Genomic DNA, 15926 nt, shown 5'->3' with positions numbered 1-15926 from the left:
CCCAACTCACCATTTAAAACCAATCCAGTCCACACACACACACCACTCAAAATTTCACTGTGCATCATTTAACACTCTGACCTGAAGTTGTTAAGCGCTTCAAAACTCATTAATGTAATGTTTATTTTATTGCACTTGTGTGTTACCTGCGCGTTATGAGCCCGCAGACGTTGGGATGTAACCCCGCTGACCCACGCGCTCACTTTTTCATCTTTACTTCAGTCTGGGGCTTGAGGTTACTCAATATTACATCAGAGTTGTGGGCAGGAGCTCATATGGATGGATGTCCTCAATTCTCCTCTAACTCCTCCATTCCCTCAGTGACTAAAGCCTGCGCTGTGGGAATGTGCAAAACCAGTGGATTATTTGTGCAGGAGCAGGATGGAGAGAATTGCTTCCCCCCCCCCTTCACTCTATCCACCAGGCGCTTTCTCTATTGATACAGCAGAGAGTCAGGGCCAAGTTGGGTTGTGGGGGGGTGGGGTGGGAATGTGGGGGGTGGGGGGTGGGGTGTGGGGGGGTGTTGACAGGAAGAGGGAATGGAAAGAGCTTTTGACCTTCTTTGCTTTGACTTTTGTGTGAGTATTAACTCATTACATTGACTGTGTATTTGGATGGAATATCAAAATACTACGCACTCTGCCAAAGCAGCTATTTAATCTGTGCTGCACTGTCGGGCTCTGTAGAGTCTCGTACTGCGGATCTATGCACTGCATGAGAATAAGTGTCGAGGCATAGCAGTAAAAAAATAAATAAATAAATAAAAGAAAGAAAGAAACGAGTAGAAACGTAGTGCACATTCACACACAGCAGTCAACCTGCAGTCTTAATCCGAGTGAAGTGAACACTCTTAATTAGTTTCTTTCAAACTGCACATCATTGGATGAATCAAAAAGAGAGAGAGAGGGGGAAAGAAAAAAAAAGGCCGACAGGTGTTTAGGAATCTTAAACTCTTTCATTCATTGGTCAGAAATACGCCGATAGTCAAAAGTAAACAAACCTTTAGCAAGTGTCTGCCAAAATCATTACATTGCCCAAGCGTGAAGAATACAAAGCAGGTGCTCGATCAAGTGCTAGATAATTCAATAAATAACAAATTTAAAGTGTTTTGTCTATGCATCCAGCGTTTGTTTATTTATTTATTTTATTTGTTTTTTTTGTTTGTTTATTTGTTTGACGGCGGTCCAAATGTCCTGAGCATTATTGCAGCACTCCAGCGCCATCCTTTGACTCGATTCAATTTAGCAGCTCACGTATAAAATAAATAAATGTTTAAATGAGGCAAACCAAAATACACAGCATGTTCGATTCACTTCCCGGAGCCGAGTCGATTCCGAGTCGAATCACGTTCTCGCCGTAATCAAACTGAGCGGGGCGGTCTACGCCTGGTTCTTTTCGTTCGCGCCAGAGTGTGATCGCTGTGTTCTGACCTGCGTAAAAGAACCGCACAGTGGAGGTTCTGATTCAAATTCAACCGAAATACGACATTTAGTCCCTGGAATGAGGTTGTTTCATGCACTCTTCATAAGCTGCTGTAATAGGGTGATATTTCACAGTGGGAACTCTTTCACGTTGTTCTGTTTTTTCCTCAGTGTGGGGAAAGGTTACAGCTGATTCACACACTGATGGAGCACTCTGACCCTCGAGAATTTGTATTCAGATTCTAGCGTAGTCAGTGTTTATTCACTGGCCGCTCTGTTTACCATATAGAGTAGCTTGTGTGTGTGTGTGTGTGTGTGTGTGTGCTTGTGAGTGAGGGAACCTGCATGTGCAGCTTATTTTAGTGAATTTCTTCCAGAATTAGTCACAGTCCTTGCTCAAGTTCTGAAGGTCTTATTTATGGTTCATTGGTGTTATAAATCCATTCATTCACAAGGCTGAAGGAGAAGGATTTTTCTGAACAAATGTCCTTTTTCTGCTTAGTCGTCACTTACAGGTCACAGTTCATTTGTTCCAGTGTCGCTCTTTCTGACACTGGGTATGTTTACATACGCCATATTGAGATAAGGAATATGATGGTTGACTATATGATTGGATACCTTGCAGGTTACAGCATGTAAATGTTGTTGTTTTGTTGTTGTTGTTGTTGTTGTTGTTGTTGTTTTTCCCCCTCTTTGTGTTAGCTGTCCCAAAATAGATATAGAAATGATACCTTTTTTGTTTGTTTACTGCTAGAACATCAACCGATTTTTCAACTATCCGGACTGTGTATTTGATATAGATATGATTATAGAGCGGCAACAACTGAGCAGTACAATTGAATAATAAAAAATAGTTGGTATTATTGCCACTATTTAAATTATTGATCAAGTAGCGTAGCTATTTGAATCAAGTAGTATTAAAGTAGCTAACGTAGTAGCGTCGATCGCCTGGTCTTTTTCCAGTCTTTTCCCATTGATTGTCCAGTTGCGGTGAGCCTGTACTCACTGTAGCCTCAGATTCCCGTCGTTCACTGACAGGAGCGGGAACCCAATGTGGTCTTTTTGCTGCTGTTACGGATCTGTCTCAAGGTTTGACGTTCTGTGCGTTCTGAGATGCTTTTCTGCTCACCACGGTTGTAAAGGTTATTTATGTTGCCTTACGTAGCTTTCCTGTCAACTTGAACCAGTCTGGGCTCTGATCTCTCTCAGCACCGAGACGTTTCCTGACATACGCGATAAAAAAAAAAAAAACACACATGCATCACTTACAAGCAGCCACCTTCACCAGTGTCTGCAGCTTGCTGTCACTTCCTGTGAGCCCGACGTTGTAGCTCTTTCTGTCAAATACGCAGCACTGGTTAGAATTGTTCATTTTTGAGGCAGTTTTTGTTGAATTGAAATTGATCTGAACAAATGTATCTAACATGTACTGTATATCCCATTTTAGCCTAAACACATGGTTAATAAATACCATCCCCAAACACCCCTCACATAATTGTATGTGAGTAAGTTGTCAGAGCCCTGCTCTAGAGACCGTCATTTGTAAAAATCCCAGGTGATCAGTTTCTGAAATACTCAAACCAGCCCATCTGGCACCAATAGCCAGATAGTAGCCGAGAGCACATTGTTTTCCACATTTCCCCATTAACTGAAGCCCTTGACCCGTATCTGCATGATTTTATGCACTTGTACACAGGTGTACATGTGTTCCTATTAAGTTCGCCATCCAGATTCCGCTTCATACTGAAGGTCTGGGAGTCAATCCTGAAGAGTCGATTCCTTGATTCATTGAAAGCATCGAAAGAGGAAAAAGTCAGCCCCAAAGCTTTCGAGTCGATTCATAAATGATTCTCCTCACGCAAAACATAGCAAGGAAAATGAATGTAATATCTGAGTGTTTCAGTTACTGATGTGATTATTGGATGATTGATGTTAAAGGGCCATAAAATCATGGTCAATTAATAAAAATTTTTTAAAAAGAAGCCTTTTTTCTGCTCTCTGTTAACCCCCACCTCCTCTCCTTTGCTCTTGGTGTGCTCACGCTCATGAATGAGTAATGGCATGTTTGAGTGATTCATCATGCCTGACTTGCTTCGGCAAGGCCTGTGATACAGCTAGGACGATAGCACGTGTCTCCGCGATGAAGACGTAACCCGTTAAAGCCGTCTGCTTCCTCACATCTCCGTTCAGGCGTGATGGATGGACACGTACGACTCTGTGGCAGGAGAGAAAGATGGTTCGGACGTTCCTGGGGAAATGGCGCTGGTTTGGAAGTTGGGACTGGAAGAAAGATAGCCTGGATGGTGTTAATACATCATGGTGTGTAGCCACTCTCGAGAGTTTTGCTTGATTGCTTATATGAGCTCCAGCTGTCACATTCGTTCATTTTTCAACAAAAACCCAACCCCCCCCCCCCCCCCCCTTTTTTTTTTTTTTTAAAAAAAAGCTCTTTTGGCACAGCTGAACTTGAGAAGAATGTTGTTTCTTAATGATGATAAAGTGTTGAAAATAAAGTGTTGATGCATACAGTTAGGTGGATCAGCGTTATCAGCAATGTGTCCTCAATTACACCTAGATGCTCTGAGTGATGCCACACACACACACACACTCACACCCACATACAGAACATATGAAATCAAGTCCTTCAAGCCTGGTGGACTGAACACTATTAATTCAGTAGGGTGATGTTTAAAAAAAAAAAAAAAAAAAAAAAAAAGTTTTCTATTTTTACGTGCTATGAAACATCTTGATATGCAATTGCACGCTGAATCTTGTGAAGTATTCGCATTCATTTGCAGAGATGTTTTGCAGATGCATGCAAACAAACGAGATATAATAGATACTTGCTTCATGTCAATAAAGCTATAATCAAGCTATTAAGACTACGGCTACATACGAACATGTATTTAAACACAACATGTGGAGAAAGAAAGATAGCTAGCCAGACTCGGATAGCTCATTTTAAATACGATGCTTATTTCCCAAATGTTAGCTATGGACTTTTGTCAAGAAAAGTGGCAAGGGAAAAACTCCCTGAGAATACGAGAGAGAAACTTTGACAAGGAGTCAGATTTATAAGGGAAACTCTTCTGGATGTGATGGGATTGTTAATCATTATACAGGGGTAAAAGAGTAAGGATGAACAGTGCTGAAAGTGTGCTGAAAGGATGTTCGGTATAAGGATATTGTAAATAAGAATCTTTGGATGAGTGTAAGATAGTCTTTATGATTGCAGCAACAGTTTTTTGGTAAAAGTATACAGTATCCAGGTGATATGGGGTGGCTTAGCGGTTAAGACTCTGGGTTACTGAGCGGAAGGTCGGGGTTCAAGCCCCTGCACTGTCTGGCTCAGGGTTACTGAGCGGAAGGTCGGGGTTCAAGCCCCTGCACTGTCTGGCTCAGGGTTACGGAGCGGAAGGTCGGGGTTTCAAGCCCCTGCACTGTCTGGCTCAGGGTTACTGAGCGGAAGGTCGGGGTTTCAAGCTCCTGCACTGTCTGGCTCAGGGTTACTGATCGGATAGTCGGGGGTTCAAGCCCCTGCACTGTCTGGCTCAGGGTTACTGAGCGGAAGGTCGGGGTTCAAGCCCCTGCACTGTCTGGCTCAGGGTTACTGATCAGATAGTCGGGGGTTCAAGCCCCTGCACTGTCTGGCTCAGGGTTACTGATCAGATAGTCGGGGGTTCAAGCCCCTGCACTGTCTGGCTCAGGGTTACTGATCAGATAGTCGGGGGTTCAAGCCCCTGCACTGTCTGGCTCAGGGTTACTGATCAGATAGTCGGGGGTTCAAGCCCCTGCACTGTCTGGCTCAGGGTTACTGATCAGATAGTCGGGGGTTCAAGCCCCTGCACTGTCTGGCTCAGGGTTACTGAGCGGAAGGTCGGGGTTCAAGCCCCTGCACTGTCTGGCTCAGGGTTACTGAGCGGATAGTCGGGGGTTCAAGCCCCTACACTCTCCATTTAATAATGCCTTTGACAGAAGTAGAACATATTGAGCTCATTCTCATGGCTGGATCGGGAAGCTGTCGCAAGGTTGCTATGGTCTTTAACAGGAAACAAGGCAAACACATCACACACGACACTGTCGTCAAACTTCTTAACAATTTCAAAATGACTGGAAGTGTTGCGGACCGACCGAGAAGTGGACGTCAACGAACGTCCACTGATGAAGGCGCAACCGGCGTGGTGCTGGCAAGCATAGTCCCCTACATATGGAGACTTTTAGGACACCCTGTATATCAAAATGTTTTTTGTGGTAATGATATAAATGACCATAGGAAAATAGTAACATTCAACACTACCTTTTTTCCGTTTGAAGCTTTCTCCTCTTCTGGCGTTCTTTGTATTCTGCTTGGTGTTTTTGCTTGATGTGGTGGAACAAATTTGATGTGTTTCCACCCTTTGTTGATGCAGGTTTTTGACCCACTTTACAAATCACAGACGTTTGATCCACATCTGATTCTTCTTCTCGGTCTAGGGTCAGAACTCAACTATATCGTTAATATTGCAGGATGACAAATTCTTATCATGGGCAGGAATTGTATTGGGGGTGGGGGGGAGATCATGGATGATACGACATGGCACAGCCCTACTTCCATCATACTAAGTGTGAACAGTAAACTACATTCCTGGAAATGGAAGTGGAAATTCTCTGCAGCTAATTCGCTGCTGCAAATGACTCATTCAATTACAAACCAAAGCGCTCTGCTCGGATCCCCAACTAGGGAACGTGCCAACGTTAATTAATAGGTTAAAGAGACAAATCCCCTTTCGACATCTCGTGATGATATTACCATCCCGGCATTTGAATAAATTGCAAAAGCAATAAAGGGTGTAATTAATACAAATCTGGAGTGTCAATTAAAGCCCGTTCCTCTCGACGATGACTTAAAACACCACCAATATTTGGATCTGAAGGCAGCGCTAGGTGGAATTTATAACCGGCCAAACGATGGTGTAATGATGCAATGTACTTAACATTTTAATGTGCACTGGAAGTGACTCTGAAAGTTCTTCCATGTCATTTGAAGACCTCATCGATTTTTATTGTTTAGAGACAAAAAATTCCCATCACACTTTTTCTTCACTTTTGTAATCTAAAATGTGCCATGCTCTGTCGTGTGTGTGTGTGTGTGTGTGTGTGTGTGTGTGTGTGTGTGTGTGTGTGTGTATGATCTCGTCACTGTGTAATTTAATTCCACGTCTCCTGACGCTTTCAAGCAGTGCAGCAATGTGCCAGCTAGGGTAGTGTGAAGAGCACAGCAGAGACCTCCTAATGCAAAAGAGAGCAAGATAGATCCGTACTCGCATTCTCTTAAGACATACTTGCGCTCCCCGAAGCCTTGTCACCATTTACCCAGAATGCTTTTGCAGGTTCATCTGTTTTTCCAAGTAGATTGGACTGTAGGGAGCCTCCCACATGCTGCTGTAAATACGGGTGATAATAAAGCAAGCGCAAGCAAGCAGTAGTGACAGACATCAAACCCCCCCACACACACACACACACACACATACACACACAGCAGTTACAGATAGGGATGCACTGAAATGGCCACCGAAAAGTTTTGGTCAAAAAGAGCAAAAGGCAGAAAAATTTGAGTGTAAAAAGTGTGAAATCTAATCTGATTTAATGTTCATGAAAATTCGAAAGTGATTAAAAATGCTGCTTGTGTACTTTCCCTTTTATTTGTTTTACCTACAGTGTATGTAAATATAATAAAATAATAAAATAAAAAAACAGCCTCATGTTCTCTTATTGCGAGTCACGTTAGTAGAGAAATGCATCCTGAATTACAATCATACCCAAACCCGAAATCAGACACTTGTTGTGCTGTGAATTAGTGTCGGAATTAGGTTTCAGCTAGCAGGAAGTCGTCTGTGTCTCGGCTTGTGAAAGCCGATCGTATAGCACCGTCACGATGCGCGCTCTCTGTTCTCCTCTTCAGGTAACTATTACGGCACCCCCAAACCCCCGGCCGAGCCTAGCCCCGTGCAGCCCGACGTGGTGGACCAGGTGCTGTTCGACGAGGAGTTTGAAACAGAGGTGCAACGCAAACGGACCACCTCGGTCAGCAAGATGGAGAGGAAGGACAGCGCGGCGCCTGAGGAAGAAGAAGAGGAGGAGAGGCCGTCACTTGTGAACGGACTTACAGGTGAGATTGTCGTTGCTACTGTACGTTTTCAATCTTCAGGCCTCAGATTTCCTGCTCTTGGCTTTTCTGATCACCATGGTTGTAAAAAGTGGTTATTTGAGTTACTGTAGCCTTCCTGGCAGCTTCAGCCAGTCTGCCGTCTCACCTCCAGGGTCGCCAACCCTGTTCCTGGAGAGCTACAGTATCTTCCTGCAGACCTCATTTCCAACCAAAATCTAATTTTAGTAGATCAAGAACTTTCTTAAGGCAACAACACTGCTGTGCATGAAATCAACAGAAGCTCTCGATCTGTACCTGCTTGAGTTTGCGCGTTGCGCTGATGCTACACGATCGGCTGATTTGGATAATCCCTAATAAAGTGGAGGGAGGGTGTAGACTCCGCTACAGCTTGGGGTGAACGTAGAGCTCTCGGAACACTTCATCTGTCGTATTGGGTGAAAAAGAATTGTTTAACGGCCCTGTAATGTCCGAACTACATCAGTTGCTTCAAGATAACCAAAATGTATTTCACTTGCACACTTGCCTTTTATATGCCTGTCCACTCGTAGTCTCCACAGAGATACACACTTATCGGTTCATAAAGGACAACTCTAAATAACACCATCTATCTCGCGAGGTAAATATTTAAAGAGAAGCATGCTGAAAGTGGATTATTTGCCTTGTGTTGTTGTTTGATGGATATTACACACCTGATCTCAGACAGGGCTTAAGCTCTTGTGTATTGAGTGCAGCAGGCTGCCAGGCTGGTGATTTACCCGGCCAAGCCTGGGTCGTGAGCAACCTTCCTGAGGAGCTTGTTAAGAGTTTTGCTGTCTCACGCTGGACGAAAGGAAGATTTAGGGATGAACGTCGAAGCCAAGGACGCTGTTTACTTTCAGTTAGATCAGAGGGGAGGAATGAGTACAATTTAAATGGCGTGTCGGAGTGCTGTGAACCGCGGAGTAGGAAGCAGCCTCATACAGAAATGTTCACACGTCAGAAAAGACCTCTCGTGGTTCTCCCGTGAACGTGTACAGGAGATCTATGCGGAAGTTAAGATATTTTGTGAATAATTTTAGTTTAGTTTTTTTTTTTTTTTTTTTTTTTTTTTTGCATACACAAAGCATTCGTATCACTCCATCGGGTTGGGATTAAACCACTGGAGTCACATGGATTACTTTTACGATGCCTTTATGCACCTTTTGGCGCTTGGAAGTTTTGGTTACTTGGTCTGTAAACAGAGGGACAGAAATCTCCCAGGTTTCATTAAAATGTCTGCATAGGGGGCTTTAACTGCCTGGCGGTTAAGGCTCTGGGTTACTGATCGGAAGGTCAGGGGTTCAAGCCCCAGCACTGCCAAGCTGCGACTGTTGGGCCCTTGAGCAAGGCCCTTAACCCTCTCTGCTCCAGGGGCACTGCATCATGGCTCACCCTGTGCTCTGACCCCAACTTCCTGGCATGCTGAGGTATGCGAAGAAAGGAATTTCACTGTGCTCTAATGTATACGTGACCAATAAAGACTATTTGTGTCCCGAAGATGAACGAAAGTCGTATGGGTTTGGAACGCCATGAGGGTGAGTAACTGATGACAGAATTCTCATTTTTGGGTGGACTATCGCTTTAAACCCCAACCTATTAAACCCGGACTAGCTTCTGTAACCGGCTCTTGACAACAGTGGCAGAAGCTGTAAGTCTACATGTAAAGTAAGTGTCTAGGTATGTTCTTGTATTTGTTCGGTTAGTTCCGTATGACTACAAACTCTCTGACTACAGCGTCTGTGTGGGCAGCAGATCTAAAGTTGATCAAATTGTACCTTTAGCATCACTTTGTATCCGGACCGATCTATACCGTGCCAGTTCAGCGTGTCACTGCAGTAGGTGTTTCTCCCGTTATGTAACTCTGCGTATTGTGCGGTTATTTTTGTGCCGGTTTTGAGGGATAGTGTAGCGCTGTAAGCCCACCCGTTTTCTCATTATTTCCTGTGTTGTTGCACACGTTTGGGTCTAGTCAGGCATTTTTGCTTTTGAGACTCTGGTCATGTGTCAGTGGGGAAATTTGCATCCAGAGGAACCGCCCACAAGGCTTGGTGCAGACGGAAGGCCAGGCCAGGGCAGACTGATCAAAGTCTGGCAGTAACACATATACACATGCTTCCTCTCTCTCTCTGTTTCTCTCTCTCTCTCTCTCTCACACACACACAACCTACATATTCCCTCACTGATAAATCTAGGTGAGTTTCGATCGCAGCTTTTTTTGTGGAAGCACTGGACAGATCTGTCCTTACCTGGAACGCCTCCTGCCATGCAAATGCCCTCTCTCTCTCTCTCTCTCTCACACTCACACACACACTCTTTTTTTCCCCTTGCAGTAACAGACATTATATGAGAGAGTGCTTGCTTAGTGTAGAGATGCATTGTGTACCTGCATCTTCTCATCCATCCATACTTTCCCTGACCCTCTTTCCCTGCTATACCTCTGGTTGCAGAGCATAAGGAAGCCACCGATTGGAGGAAGACCGTACCGAGCTACACGCATCCCGGCAGTGCCATGGACCTCGGGGCCTGGAGCATGCTGCCTGGGGACGAGAGTCAGGAGACCCTGCCCAAGAACTGGGAGATGGCCTACACTGAAACGGGCATGGTCTACTTCATAGAGTGAGTGCGCCAAATCAGTACGCACGTTTGAAAAGCTCTTTACATTGGAGCTCATTGGGTATTCAGGCGAGCCATCAGCACTTTAATACCGTATCAAGTTGTTACTAGACACTACAGTCTCTAGATGCAGCGAATGCGGACATTCTGCTTGTACTTTATACTTGCAGCCAGTTCTTTGCATGTATTAATAGCCATCATTTTCAACTAATTGTAATCACTAGCTCCATATACGAATAAATAATCCTGCTGATGAAAAGTACACCAATTTTATTATTATTTTTTTCCTCTTGTATTGCTCCAATACAGTCATTTAAGTTTTGCTTAGCTTATCTTGTTGTTGAAACGCAGCTTCCTTTTCATCCGCCTTCTAATTTGCAAAGTGTAAACACAAACAGGTCTGTTTCAGCGTGCGAGTTCCAGCTTATTTCACCCACCTGTGCTGTGCTAAATATGGACACAGCCATAAATATCCGCCTCATAAACAGGGCGGGGTACGTAGAGCCGAACCTCAGGGCTGTGCCGAGTAGGACCGACGTCGAGAGACCTGTAGCAGCGCGAAGTCGCGACATGTTTTACATGATACCCTGGGCTAATGCAAACGATGGATAAGGAAGAATACAGAGGCAGCGTGGAGAGAGAGTGCAGGCTGCCAAAAACAAGAAAAGAGAGCAAATAGCTGACTACACCTGCCCATAAGTTGAAACCGCGCTCGTTTAAAAAGTAAAATATACTGTATAATAAATCCATTTCATTGAACCTGACTGTCTTTAACGAGCCGCTGTGGAAATGTTTTTCACAGTGCAGACTATGCTACTCTTCGTGCTTAGCATTTATTATATAACGAATAAAACATGACTCGGCATGCCGTTATGGGATAATAATCACTGATCGTGTGCTGGTGTAAGCCCTGACAAGAAGTTGATTATTTTCCTGTAATAGCATGATTTATTAGCGTTTGCCAGCAGTTACTTTCTTTTTTTTTTTGCATTTATTAATTAATTAAAACTGATGACACAATTAATTTTTTTTTTTTTTTTTAAATGTAATATTGTGAAACACCCACAAGACAAATCAGTTCCCATTAGGACTTGCGTTATAGTAGGTATAAAGAGTTGCTCCTTCACCAGCCTCTCTTTCTTCTCTCTCTTGAAGTTAATAAGACACATTTCCTTTCCTGAAAAATACAGCTTGATATGTTAACAAACGTGCAAAGCAGTCAGTCCTGAAGACTTTCCCGTGGAGGAAAACGTAGTTTGATGACAAAGTGCTGACACTGGAGACTCCTTACGTTAAATATTAAATAAAGGTCTCTTCACAAAAAAAAAAACAAACAAAGAAAAAACGTTACCTTATGAATGATTATACATCACATGCTTTAATCCATTTATTATTCATTTTATGTGGAGTGCCCTCTATACACGTCTCGTTGTAAATTGTTAGTTTAGAAACGCTAACTTTTATAGAGGGTACGCATTGAGGTCACTTTCCCGACGGAACACGCCCCCTCGGCCGGACCGAGTGGAAAATCCAGCAAAATGCCTGGTTTTAATATGGAAAGCTACGAAAATGCGAGGATAACTAACGATTATCAGCTTAAATGAAAGGCAGTTGGACTCGATAGTGACCCGTACAACTTGCCCAAGAACCTGTAGTCCATGGACGTTGGTGGTGAGAAATCGGTTTTCCCCACATTTATATATATATGTACCTGATTTCGATGCCGGGGAAATACACTAAGTAAAGCCTGAATGCATACAAAAGCCTTGACGCTTGGTCCTACTTCAAGGCAGAATTTGTTGGAGAAATTAAATTGACAAGAACACCAATGAACATTCTGTTTGTATGTACAAATAATTTTATTGTATTCTATAATTTGATCTGGTAAACCGTAAGCTAGTCCTAGTTTGTCTGTAGCTAACACTGCTTCCATTTACTAACGTAAGCCTATACATTTGTGAAGGTAAAACCCAGTCAGAGAATAAATAAATGAGCCCCCGTTATTCATCAATGGAAATAGAGAACACTTGAAAAGAAATATGGAGCAAATTATTCATCGTTGTACATCGTGAACACCACAGGCCAAAAGAGCTTACACTTACATTGCTCGACTTGGTATAAAAGGACTCAATGGGTTTTTCGGCACACTGTAAAAAGATAGCTCTGAATTCTTGTTGAAACTGTTAGCAGTCGATCGCACAACAGCTTTTTTCCCCCATTTTAGACGCGTTTTTTTCTGTGTTTTCGCATGAATTCATGCTGTACGCTAACGTCTTTTTGCCACTCGGTGGGCGTGACCACGGCGAGTTCCGCCTACCGTGACGTCACGTGCGTGCCCTCTATTAGAGCAAATGATTTGAATTACAGCCAGCACTATTCTCAGAGTTTTGGAAAAGTCATCAACAAATTCTGACCAATCAGAGTAGAGAATTCAAGAAACTCTTAACCTTTTCTTTAACCTGTATTTCCCAGCTTCTCCAGCGTCCCTGTTTTTGCTATGCATCATTTATTCATGGCAATGAAATTGTGGTCACGTTAAGTCTGGCATGACGCGTCAGATCACCAGCTCTTTCTAATTTATATTTAAAGCATATTGCAGCTACAAGGTCTAGTCGTGTAATTGCTACAGTATATGACTATTGAATTTTTTTTTTTTTTTCATATCGTGCAGCTGTAATCTTCCCAGCTGTGGGAAAACTATCTGAAAGCTGACTGTAAACCCGTAGGACTATGCTTTAAAAAAAAAATAGAATACAAAATCAGTGATGGAAGGTCTGTATATCACCCAGCAGTGCTACTCAAACCTCTGGTTCACTCCTTCTCTCTCCCCATGATCGAGGAAATTAATATTCTGTTCTCCTTTCCCATTGGGCCCAAAAGCCTAAAGCTTTCACTGCGCGGTAGTGAAGAAAGCTCTACACCTGTCATGCTCAGTTGATATTTCAAAGTCGTTTCTTTCTAATCAGACACCTTCTCCCCGAGGAGTCCCGTTTGAAGCGCTGCCTCTTTGACTGCTTTGATTTTTTTTTTTTTTAATACATCTGGGGAGTCTGGATGGATAATACCGGATCCCAGCTTTGACCACTGCATTGATAGTTCCTATTGGGTTTTTTTTTTTTTTTTCTTCTTCTTCATGTATTTGAAGACACGGATATTAATCTATTCATGCAAGCAAGCGTGAACATAATGCTAAAGCCGTGGTGTTGATTTAGAATTTTGAGAATATTTTTCTTTATTTCTTTATTTTTTTCCTTCTACAGTCATAACACAAAGACTACAACCTGGCTGGACCCACGGCTGGCTAAGAAAGCAAAACCTCCTGAGAAGTGTGACGAGGGAGGTGAGATGATTTGCATTCGACCACACACACACTCACTCAGACAGATGCTAGGGGTTGCATAACCATCAAATTTCAGTAGTTTTAACACCAGGAATATAAAAATAAATATATATTTAAAAGCAGTCGACTAGTCATCTTTTCCATAGTTTTTTAAAGAAAACTGATTCAGGACACCACCATTTTAGGACGCTTTATTGATGCAGGTGATGATGAACGACAGCAGAATGTGTCAAACCACACATTGCACTTGATTTTTGCAAAATAATAAAGATGTGCATCATATTACACGGTTTATGGACGTACCAATTCTTAACATGCACACGTACTGTAGACGAGCTGGCTCAGGTTCAGGAGAAATCATTGATTCTGAAACCGAGCACACGCAGCATGGAAGCTTGTGTCCATCAACAGAGCCTTTATTATAGCTCAGTGACTGGCCTTGCTTGGATGGAGGATGCTTCATCTTTAGCAGCATCTGGGAAGTTTTTCCAAGCAGATAATGACCCGGGAAGTTGAACCGTCCTCGATAACGTCCAAAAATAAGTTCTGGATTGATTTCCTTTGGGAGCGGGTGGAATAAATAAACCCGTCTTGCCGCATTTCTATACACTTCATACAAAGTGATAAGAAAGTGAATGGTGAATGGTCGGCACTTATATAGCGCTTTTTTAACCTTAGTGGTTCTACAAAGCGCTTTACACTGGTTCTCTCACACTCACACACCAGTGGTAGCAGAGCTGCCATGCAAGGCACTAGCTTGCCATCAGGAGCAACTTGGGGTTTAGTGTCTTTCCCAAGGACACTTCAGCATGTGGAGTCACGTGGGCTGGGAATCGAACCGCCAACCCTACAAATCGCCTCATACCACCTGAGCCACAGCCGCCCACAATCATTACTAATGATATCGTAACTAATGTTATCGTTCCTAAAAAAAAAAAAAAAAATTAAAAAAAAAGACCTTTCCCTGCGTAGTCTTCCCAATGTGCCGCTGACTGTACAACTGACTCTATCCAGTCTGAAATATTTACACATTAACAAAGCACATTTAGCCTGCTTTTTTACCATCTGCCTGCATTTCTTTACCATCTGCCTCACTGGGGTTTTTATTCCCACCGTTTCAACTAGAAAACATCCCCGCAGTGACAAGTAGTATTCGTCAACTAGTCGAAGTGTCCATGCAGCCATGCTTTTCCCAAGTTAAGTTATGCTATTATAACCTCGAGACACACATACACACACATACACACCCCAAAGGCTGAGCATCGTCTTTGTTCCTGGCACACACATTAAAGTCAAACGGACAGGCAGGACTGGGTAAGCGGGCTGACGTGACACTCGCGCTGTCTTGCTTTGCTAATGGCTCTTTGGAGCAGACTGGAGAACTTCTCATCTCGCCCCGGCAATTCTTGCACTGTTCTTGCATGAAGAGTGCGCGTGTCTCACGGTGTCGCACTCATTTTTTATTTATTTTTTTACTCTCACAATGCAGGCAAAGACCACTAATGACTCTCTCTAGCTCATGTCCAGATCCTAATCGACAACACAGCCTGTTTCGTAGCGCTGTCGTCTTCTCTAGCCTCTTCTTTGTATTGCTGATTGCAGATTGTCCTTCTGCTCATACGCACAGGATTGTTGACGTGCTCAGAAAGAGCACTGTTGTGAAACGCGTCAGTGATCTGACTCTGGTTTAATTGGGGCTCATGTGTCTTTCTGTCCCTCCACAGAGCTGCCGTACGGCTGGGAGAAGATCGAGGACCCGCAGTATGGCACGTACTATGTGGAGTAAGTGATGTCCAGAACGCGGATTCGCCTTTTTGGGAATATGTTGGAATGTGTTTCATTTGTCAGATATCCTCATAATGACGTTACTGTTTCGGCCTGTTTTGATCGTGGCAGTTTAGTTCATAATGCTTATTGTATTCGAGTATAAAAATTAAGTGTGCCTGAATTGCGTAGGGGTAATACAGCTCTGAGACATAAATTGAGATCAGAGCTGAAGTGAGGTTTATACCTTTGTGCCACCCACGTGACCACACCTGGGGGGAACAAATCAGTAGTTCGGGACAAAAATTTCGTGTCCAGGCTGGGTTTTTTTTTTTTTATCGTAGATGCCTGGTAGATAAGTAGGATTATGAAGCCCAAAACAAGGGGGAAACTAAGTGGCTAACTTGCTTGCCATGCATGATTACATTGTTAGTTATCCTAGCCAGATTGGTTTCTTGAGATTGGGCAGTACACCAGAGCTATTAATTATCTCTTGCATTAACCAATAAATGTATCATTTGTTGTTTAAATCCTTGTTTAAATCCTAATAGATACAGTTCAATATGTTGTAGATAGCATTTATTTATCCTAACTCACCAGATGGCAGCTTAGACTGAGAGGC

At 43.2% G+C, this 15926-nt stretch overlaps 1 protein-coding gene across 1 annotated transcript in view; it reads left to right on the top strand.

Moving 5' to 3' along the window:
• Positions 1–15926, top strand: part of magi3a (membrane associated guanylate kinase, WW and PDZ domain containing 3a) — a 163680-nt gene that overhangs the window by 100134 nt on the left and 47620 nt on the right. The window contains exons 5-8 of the mRNA XM_053643170.1: positions 7363–7569; positions 10035–10203; positions 13461–13540; positions 15265–15322. Coding sequence (XP_053499145.1) covers positions 7363–7569; positions 10035–10203; positions 13461–13540; positions 15265–15322 — 514 coding nt within the window. The remainder of the gene's footprint in view (positions 1–7362; positions 7570–10034; positions 10204–13460; positions 13541–15264; positions 15323–15926) is intronic.

The sequence above is a fragment of the Ictalurus furcatus genome, chromosome 15 (assembly GCF_023375685.1).
Source record: "Ictalurus furcatus strain D&B chromosome 15, Billie_1.0, whole genome shotgun sequence".
Classification (NCBI taxonomy): domain Eukaryota; kingdom Metazoa; phylum Chordata; class Actinopteri; order Siluriformes; family Ictaluridae; genus Ictalurus; species Ictalurus furcatus.
Note: the sequence above shows the minus strand (reverse complement) of the source record. Positions and strands in the feature narration are given on the sequence as shown.